The sequence below is a fragment of the Nipponia nippon genome, unplaced genomic scaffold (genome assembly GCF_047370975.1).
Source record: "Nipponia nippon isolate SJK-2023a ecotype South Korea unplaced genomic scaffold, ASM4737097v1 scaffold_5, whole genome shotgun sequence".
Lineage (NCBI taxonomy): Eukaryota > Metazoa > Chordata > Aves > Pelecaniformes > Threskiornithidae > Nipponia > Nipponia nippon.
This window is the reverse complement of record NW_028262369.1, coordinates 22,009,693-22,019,492: the sequence shown is the minus strand read 5'-3', so window position 1 is coordinate 22,019,492 and position 9,800 is coordinate 22,009,693. Positions and strand designations below refer to the sequence as shown.

General features: G+C 43.6%; 1 protein-coding gene across 1 annotated transcript in view; it reads left to right on the top strand.

The window, feature by feature from the left end:
- The first annotated feature begins 671 nt into the window (after nucleotides 1-671).
- IL12RB2 (interleukin 12 receptor subunit beta 2) overlaps nucleotides 672-9,800 on the top strand; it is a 26,268-nt gene continuing 17,139 nt past the window's right edge. Inside the window, exons 1-7 of the mRNA XM_087730544.1 lie at nucleotides 672-729; nucleotides 1,820-2,146; nucleotides 2,819-2,933; nucleotides 4,614-4,789; nucleotides 4,993-5,132; nucleotides 5,815-5,959; nucleotides 8,656-8,735. Of these exons, the coding sequence (XP_087586670.1) occupies nucleotides 672-729; nucleotides 1,820-2,146; nucleotides 2,819-2,933; nucleotides 4,614-4,789; nucleotides 4,993-5,132; nucleotides 5,815-5,959; nucleotides 8,656-8,735 (1,041 nt within the window). The remainder of the gene's footprint in view (nucleotides 730-1,819; nucleotides 2,147-2,818; nucleotides 2,934-4,613; nucleotides 4,790-4,992; nucleotides 5,133-5,814; nucleotides 5,960-8,655; nucleotides 8,736-9,800) is intronic.

Sequence of the window (9,800 nt, the reverse complement as noted above, 5' to 3'; positions counted from 1 at the left end):
GTTCCCAAGGTCCTAGCCAAAATTTTATGAGTTATACTCAGGTCTGGAAATCTTGAGACTGTGTTAGTCATACGGGATGAGATCAATTTACTTGGATTTGGGGTCATCTGTACAAAGTCTGAGCACAGACCTGCTGAAGAGCACACGAGGGTCCTCATGGGGTACATAAATGGGGCTGCTCCATCCAAAAGAAGGTGCAGGATTTTGGGAGCGTGTGGGCTGTGCTGGAGCGTGGCATGCAAACCACATCTTGGGGAGAAACAGCATGAGGGGTACTGATGGTTTGTTCTTGTTGTCCTTCACAGTAAGAGTTTTGGTTCTGGGCTTGCAGGGGGTCTTTGGGGGTAAAGGGAACAAATATTTATTTTTCTAAAGCACAGAGTTGTCCAGTTTTGAAGCACAGAGTTTTAAAGCACCCATAATTCTGCCATTCCCCTAGCTCTTGTGCCCGTCTTTAGGGAGAACCATCTAAAAATCAGCTGCTGCCTACAACAGGGTCTCGAGAGTCACAACTTAGCAGTGTTAGCAGAGAATGTTAATTAGAAAGGTCCCATGAGATAAGCATTCTGGATTTTCTGAAGTTGTAAAATAGTAAAATACAAATATCTGTAAATGATTTTCCCACTTTTTAGGAACTGGTAAAAGGTATTCATTTCTCTATAGGGAGCAAAATGGTATTTACATGGATTGTGCCCGCAGCAATTTGGTTGTTAGTGCACTTCACAGCAGGTAAGAATTTTTTTCCTACATAGCAATTATCACTTAAAAGAAGCACTCAGGCTAATTAGGGTTTTTTTTCAGCTTCTGTGTGGTATACTAGTAAACATCTTTCTTATTAGCGAGAGCAAAAATTGATGCTTGATTAGGTTTATACTGTAATTTCCTTAAGAACTCCTTGATCTGCTGCTACTGCTGAGTGTCCTCCCACTCTCCCTGGCAATGCACTTTGTCCCTGACGGTCTGGGCAGGCTGTGGGCAGCAGTGTCTGGTCTGGCAGGGCTCCGCGTGCTGGCTGCACGGCTGGGAGTGACCGCGGGCAGGGGTACGGCCTCGGCTCTCAGCAAAAGAGGCAAATATAGAATCTTATATGCTCAGGCACTGGCAGCTTGGACATGTGTTTACGCATAATTGGTGCTGCAAGCCTGTTTCATTTGTGTATGTAGTATATAGCAAATAGTTGCTAATAAGTTATGGAGGGAGGTTACTTGGTTTAGTTCAAGGTAGAGCTGCTGGTTATATGAGAAAGCATCTCTACAATTAGCTTCCACAAAGACTTTCAGAACTCAAAAGTAAGGAGAAATGGTGCTCCAGCATTTTCCCTTATTTTCTGCTGCTGCTCGGCTTGTTTGCCCCCAGCGCAAGTGTCCTGGAATCTGCCAGCGAGTGCGTGCTCTTGTACGCTGAGCACAGGATTGCCTGTCCCCATCTGCATCCTGTGTCACTTTGAAAAGGCAATACCATGCAAGGGGAGGTCTCTACGAGTCAGAGAAAACGTTGCTTGTCTCTTCAGTAGAGACATGCCTGCCACCGCTTTACTGAAACGAAGATATTTCCTTAAACCACAACGAAAAAAGAGTTCTGATAGGTTTTGCCTGGGGTTGTGCTTTTTCACTTGATGTCTGGTAACTAGCCCTTGGTTTTTGATCCCCAATTAATCGGACGGATGAAGACTGGGCACAGCAATATCCCATGAGTTACCATGCAGAAGCAGGAATTCCTGCATTATAAATTTGGGGAGCCTCTCTTCTTCAAGCACAGCATGTTGTACAAGTTAAGTGATGTATCCGTGTTAAAGGTTTGTTTTCCCATTCTGTTGCAGAAGGATGCAGTAAAGGGAACACGACTGCTAGCAAACTTCCCCATGGCGCTGCAGAAATATGTGACAAAGGCAATATGACTGCTAACACTGCTTCTCATGTCCAGCCTGGAACCAGTATCACCCTCTCGTGCCAGCTGAAACCCCTGCGATACACTGAGCAGTGCAGGATAGCTATTTTCTTTAACAGCTCTGAACTAATTAGCAATTACGGCAGTTCAGTAAGCACCAAGTTTCTAGTCCATACATATGGCAAACACATGTTTACGTGCAAAATAGTTTGTGAATACAAGAAAAAACTCATTTGTGGAATCGATATAGAATCTGGAAGTAAGGAGAATTTAATTATTCCTTGTTCTTCAACATTTCCTGTGGTACCTCTGAGACATGTTAGAAACTAGCAGTGGGTGGCCTTTTCCAGAAAAGGTGCCGTCTTTTAGTGGCTCTTTGTATTTAAAATATTCCTGGATGGGACTGTGCAACTCCATTATTGATAAACTGAGAGATGCTAAATAAATCTGCCTGCTGAGAGCAAATATCATACGCCCTCCTGTTCTACCCCTAACACCCACCAGTCTCTCCAGGACACAAGGGACTTGCAAGAAAAATTCTAAGGAAATTTTAGATTTTCTTCTAGCCTGATGAGCTGCTGCTGCAGCAGTTGTCTGCTATATCAGTGCTACTTTTTTAAAAAAAAATAAGAATAATGGTTGATTGCTTCAAGCAAAGCTTGTGGTGCCCAGTCCAGAGAGCTGTTAAGCACTTGTATTCCTCTAGCACCCTGGTAAAGTCACTGGGGTTTCACTCAAGTGTCAGAGGTCTCAACAGGCTGCAGAGATCATAGACTCAGCTATTTTCACATACAAAAATTATCAGCCTGAATATTTTGCACTTACTTGTCCATAGACTCTTTAAAAAAAAAATCAACACAAACCTAGCATTTCTTAAAATGTCTCCTATCAATATCTTTAAGGAAGACTCTGATAAGCGTATCTGTTTAAGATCCTCCAGATGAGCCAAGAAATGTGTCGTGTATCCAGTATGGGACAGATGGCCATCCCACCTGCACGTGGGATAAAGGAAGGCTCACATACATCAACACTACATATGTAATACAGTAAGTAACGCAGGGATGTAGGCTCTTTAATACCTATAATTGTATCTTAGAGGGTTTTTTTATTTTTACACCATTTATTGAAGATTTACCCTTATCAAAGCACATGAAAAGGTGTTTTATGAATAAGCCAATCCACGGCTGCTGTGATCACAGAAGCAAACTCCAGCAGTTAAAACCCCTTTTCTGTTCACATCTGTGTGTGCTGCACTGCAGCAGTTTGGCTCCTTCTGGGTTCAGCAGGTGAAGAGGGTATGCCAAGACATGGCTCCCTTTTGGAAACAGAAGGTTAGTAGGGAAAGTGGTCTGAAAATGGCTGCTCAAACCTGCTGCTTTCCTGTGGTGGATTTCCTCTATTTAGTGATTCTGTGGTTAGCAGTGCCCGCACCAGAAAACCTGCAATCGGAGCTGCTCACTGTCTTGGAATTTAGCTAAGGAGACGGAGAGGGACCTTGCTTTGAAAAGTGTTATTTTGGCTTCCCGTTTTAGACCCAACCTGTATTTTTGTTCTCTCTGGTTTGGCTGAGCCTTCCCTGACAAATGTTGTGGAGACTTCTGCAGCAAACTGTGGGGAAGGAGCAAAGGTTCCCTAGAGCCCGTCAAGGCATGTTAGGAGACCTTTGGATTTCAGGAATCACGGTGCATAGGAGGAACCTTATTAAAAACCCCTATTCAAGCAAACATCTGGGTAGAATGAATTAATTTTGGCCTTTATAAACTGCTGGATAGGCTGCACTACTCCCCATTTGTTTCTGAGGTGCTGCATGTTGACCATCTCCTTGCCCTGTGAGGCTCACTCTTCACCTTCTTCTTCCTCACCTGCTTCTGTTGGCCAGAACTTTGTTAGTAGCTTGTAGAAACCTGTCACTGCCCTTAAACAGAAGGATAATATACAGGTAATTTACAGAAGAGTAGGGAAGTGTGGATAATGAGTCCTGCAAGTGTGGTAACACAGAGATATAGCAGTGCTTGCTAGTAAGTTATTAAATATATTACAAAATATAAAAGGTCAGCCTGAAGCAACATGATACAATCATCTCTGATTGAGGTGGAAGAAAATACACAGAGAAGCTAAATGAGTTACCCAAGGCAATGGGTTGAATGACAGATTGAGAATTGAAAGTTGTGTTTGAAGTCATGCGGTCTGACCGTTAGAGTGCAGATAAATGACATTTTTAATCACTAACTTATGTAAAAAACAACAACAACAACAACAACAACAATCAAAATCCATCATCCCCCAAATTCTGTGTACCAACACCTATGCTCATTCATAGAGAAATATTAGGTAACCAATATTAGGTAACCATTACACTATTAAAAGGAACCTACTCACATACTTGCAGCTCAGTAGAAATCCAGAAGTATTTCCTTTGTCTGCAATTAAAAACAAAAAGCAGTTTAACACCTTTACTACCAATTTAGCTAGAGGAGTATTTACTGTAACCACTGTATTTAAGCAGATAAAGTAGATCTTTCAAGAAGCAGATGACTCACCCGGCTTTCAGTGCAGTGGTCCTCCCTTGAAAGCTAACCTGCAGGGAAGCTGCTGAAAGAGCCGCAGCCCCAAGGGACCCAGAGCAGCACGACTGTATGGGGACTGAGCCGTGCCCCAACGCACCCAGGGTTTAGCTTTCACGGCATAGAGGAGAGTGTTAACCAAGAGTTTTCCTTCTGTTCCAGGCTATCAAATGGGACGGATGTCTTATGTGTTTCAGAAGAAAGTCTGAATAAGAAGTTTGGCTCGCTGGCTCTGAGCAAGTTGAATTTTGACTCTACTTACAGCGTTGTGGTTGCTGCCTCCAATGAGCTAGGCAGTGCTTTTTCACAGCCACTCGTGTTCATGTTAATAGACATAGGTAAATGCATTACTTATCACCTTTCAGTTAGTCCCAGCCCTTTAGAAAGACATGAAAACATTTTGAGCACTTTCTTGTTTAAACCTCTCAGAAAAAGCACCCATCCAGCCTAAACCAGTAATTCTATTTTCCACGTAACCCCCCCGTTCTGAGCTGTGCTGCACATCTAAGTGCTGTTTGCTTCTTTCTGTTTTTGCTGCTAGTGAAACCACATCCTCCCAACTTTTTAGTGGAATTTGAAAATTCTTCTGCGACCAACTGCACCTTTTTTTGGCATGAGGAAGCACACGTACAGCACTGCAGGCTGAGATACCGTCCACTTACCAGGCACAGCTGGAGCACGGTAATCCTCTTCTGAATAAAGAAGGTTATGATCCTTGGAGGTTGCTTTAATATCGTATTTCTTACTAGAATCACTTTGTCCAAATTTGCCTTTCTCTGCTCTTTAACACCATATTTAAGAAAAACTATTGCCTACTGGTCAAAAGTGATCATTGGTCTGAAATTGAATGAGGGTAAAACACTGATCCTGTAATAAAGCACGTGCATGAATATTTCCCCTTATGTCAAGTGTCCATATGATGCACAGAAGAATCAGAGGTTATGTTTGACCCACCACTTTGCTGGAAAATGGTCATATTTGCTCATTGTAGCTCACAGCTACAGGCATGCAATTTCCAAATGTTTGTGCTTTCCCTAATGTTGATTGGAAGTCTTTGCTTTTATTTTAATTAGTAAAGGAAATGTATTGCTTAAAGTTGAGTAAAACACGTGAACAGAAAATTTGTTCTCTTCACATAATTAAATGAGGGATTTTTCTGATGAAGAACTGCAAGCCTGATGATTCATCGCATTGTTCTTTGAGTTATTAAAGTTGCCTCAGATCAGGGGTTTCCCCATTGTTTTTTAAAGACGTGGTTTGGCTGGCTAGGCTTCCTTTGGGCATTAGTAATTCAGCCTGTCACTGTCTTCATCCTTTATTTCTTCATGAGTTTAACATTATATGTCCTTTATCTTCATTAAAGGTTGAAAGCTTAAACAGTGAGAAATGCAGTCTTTATGGTCTGGAGCCTCATACAGCCTACGAGTTTCAGGTCAGCTGTAAAATTCACCCTGAGCGAGGACTGTGGAGCAACTGGCGTGCGTACCAAACCCGGACTCCAGAAGCAGGTAACACAAGACGGCATCTCCTGCACTAAGCCTGTGTCTAACCTTTGCATACAAGTGGAGACTTCAGCTGATGAAGTCAAAATGCTGCTGGGTTTTTGCTGGTTGGTTTGCAGAGCCTCTGTAGATCCAGACACAGAGCAACAGGGAAGTAACTTCTGTAACAGAATTGCTTTTTTAATGAACTAAAAATGAAGCTGTTTGAGTTTCTTGCAAAAGAGGAATTTCAAGAGTTCACTGAGAAGGTCTGAAGGATATTTTCATTTGACTTGGCAGTGTTAGGTTAACAGTTGGGCTCAATGATCTTAAGGGTCTTTTCCAACCTAAATGATTCTATGATTCTATGATATTGCGGAATTTTCTCCGCATTGCCCAGGGCCATAGTCGCACATCTGGAAAAGGCAGAGACAGTTGTGCAGCTTAGCTGGGGAAAGAAAAGTATTCTGTATTGGTCCATATCTAAGCATTTTACTGAATTTCTGCAACAGCCCCATACTCAGGTCAGGATGACTGCTATGTCACCCTCTGGTGCTGATGAACCACAGTTTGGGTGACACGCTCTGGGTCCTTGAGCTCGCCCAACAATTTGCTGAGAAGTTGAGTGAATTGGCCAGGAAACTGCCTGGACTCTCTCAGTTCTGCTGATGCTGGCAGATTTTAGTAGAACAGTTTAGTTTTGCCAATTCATTTTTTCCCAAGTAGAGAAGTTCTTTCATTTGGAGCCTCCCCAGGTGGCCTCCTCCACCATGCCGTGGAGTTGCCGGAGACCTGGGTAGCTTCAGCAGAGCAGAACCTGGCCAGGCATTCGGGAGAGAGAGATCCCACCAGGAATTAGGTGAGCAAAGAGTGTTTCTGCTCCAGAGGACGGCACAGCAGACTCCAGGGACATACAGCACCAACCTGAAGGCAATCCTATTAGTTTCTGCCAACTCTAATGCTGGCTGCCTTGGGCTGGCCGCGGGCTCGCATACCTGCCTGCCTGACTTCACCCTGAGCTGCATGAACTCACATACTGCAATACTTTCAGTTCTTACGAGAGTAGAAACCTTCTCAGAAGTTTGTGTTTCAACAAAGATGTGTCAGCTGCCTTGGCATCCCCTCCTTTCATCTCCTACTTGGCTTTCGTTGCTCATTTTTGTGAATTACTATAAGCTCTTCAGGCTAGTGCCATTATTACTCATGCTACTTACCACTACTGACAGCATCAGTTTCTGTAAGAAGCATTGATTGATGCAGAAGGTGTGAACTTTTCCTTCCCTCCCCCACCTTCCTCTCAACAGTTTTCGCAACCTTCTTGATGCACCCTGGCTTGCTACGGCATTTGCGGTCATCACCCCTCTACCCAGCCGATGCCATAAACTGAGAATCTTTTCAGCTAATCAAGGAGCATTTTCTGTCCTCAGACTAGGTAACAGCAAGGGGAGGTTGCAGGCGAGAAGCTCTGGGTACATCATGGTTGCTCTTCTTTGAAGGAGCTGACATTCTACACATGACTTTGGCCTTTTACAAATTCAGGAGTATGCCTTTTCAATGAGCTAAGTTTTTTCCTGTTTCTCTGACCTGCCACAAAACTTGCTTTAGGCAAGCACTGTTCACAAGTGAGCTTTTCTTTTTCTCCAGATAATTTGTGTGGTTCGCATGCAAAATTAACTTTAAAATCCAAGCTGGAGTCCAACAGATGCAATCCCATATTTTATTTTTTCCTGCTCTGAGCTTGCCCCTTCCTCCCTCGCTCACAGCGAGTGTGCTCTGGTTTTATTTCTTCTGTTGGTCGTGCTTCTTGTTTCTATTCCAGTCACTATGTGCAGTTAATGCAGGACAAATAGCTCTTAACATTGCTGGCATTGGGGATTTTCTTCTGTCTTTGAATTTAGCAAATAGCAGGCAGCCCCATTCTAGCTGGGACTGTCCAACAGCTGCCTGCTTGCTTAGGCTATTAGTAGCAATTATTATTTGAATTTGATGAGGTGAGGTATATTTCGGTGAGGGACCTTGAAGAACCAAACTTCGTTATCTTTGGTCACATTGGCTTTCTTTATGTGTCTTTATCTGTTTCTGAACTGTTGGAGCACATTGTCCACCAGTTTCTGCAGCCAGAAGTTTGCTTTAGTGTTATTTTGGAAGGTTTATTCAAAACATCAAGGGTTTCCAGTCACTCTGTGACTATAAGGAGAATCGCAGAAAGAACAGGGGTTTTAAGCTACCTCTGACAAGGTCCTACCCAGCTAGGTGTTAAAGACATTCATTGCCTAGAGCCAGACAGTGAAATCCTGCAGATCCTACAAACCGTATCACCTGAAGCTGTCTGTTGTTTTAGGGTTGATGTATCTAACCCCAAGGACCTTAACTAGCTTCAAGTTCTATGCAAAGACGAGAGCTAATACTGTCACTTTGATGCATAGGCTTCCTCAAGAGCCATCCTGATTACCGAGTGCAGGAGAGCGCAGCAGAGCAAAACCCTCTCTCGGGTTTATGGCTTGTTCTCTTCATGCGTACCATCATGTGGGCAGTCATCAACGCAGCTGAATTCTGGCTGCAACAGCAAATACAGGCTATTACATATTGCATCATTTCATTGATGTTTTAAATCTTAAATTTTAATTGTCTCAGGATTTTTACCTCCTTCGCCTACCCAATGTCTTGTTTGTTTGCTTCAAAATACAGCCAGTAATGCTGCTCACTTTTTCCTTCCACACCAGTGCCGACTGGGCTCCTGGACATCTGGTACCGACAGCAGGACGTGGACTCTCAACAGCAGAACATCTCTCTTTTTTGGAAGGTAAATTAAGTGAAACCTAAGCAGATGAGGGGGAACTCTGGTTTACGTGTTCACAGGAAAGGACTGAACCCAAGGAAAGCACAGGGTTTTACCAGTGCCCAGTGACAGGGACACGGACCAGCTCTGCTACCCAAGGCTTGCCTCCCCAGGGAGATTCAGCAATTCTTTTCTACCTACAATTTGCCTTTTACAGTTCCCCAGACTTCCAGTCATGCTGGAAGTATAACACGTTCCCAGCACATCGCATCAGTGAAGAGAAGCAAAGGTATCACAGCTCAGTTACCACCTTTCAAAGATACATTCCCACCCCCTTTCCACGAGGCGACCTGCGTCCCTGATGATATATCTAAAAAGACAGATAACAACCTTACAGACTTCCTAATTTGTTTTCTAATTAATATCTCCCTCTCCTCGTTCTCCGCCTCGTTGTTGTTTGTCATGGTTGCCATACGTGGCCAGGACAGGAGTTCTGGGAGGCCAGGAGGACACCATGCCCCGTGTTCTCCATATGCACACACCTCGTGTGTCTGCTTTTGGACATGAGCTTCCTTCAGAGGTGTTTCTGCTCTGTTTTGCTTATATGAAGAACAGAACGACGAAGAATGGGGGAGACAGAAAAGGCAATTTATTGTAATAGCCCTTTAAGGTGACCAAACTCTAAAAAATTTAAGAGCTGGATGTAGTTTGGGCAACTGAAAGGGTCCTGTCCGTGTCACTGCTGTGTGGATGGATGGTCAGTCGAGGCTCTTGTCGTACAGCAGCAGGAGGAAGAAATTGGTTTTCTCTACAGGTGAGAGAAGCAGGTGATGGGCAAACCACATGGAAAAGGGTTTGCTAATAATAAAGCTGCAGATCTGAAACTGGACAAACTCAAAGCTGAAAACAGTTGGTTGTTTGGGTCTGCTGAGCAATGCCTCCTGTGAGCTGAGGACTGAGACCCCGCAAGGGAAATTTCAAAAATAATTCAGATTAAAACCCAGCTGTAGGGTAAAAATTCCACCTTACCATACATTACCACCCAGCTCAGGGGAAAAGGCTTACACCAGATCTGCTATACCAACATTC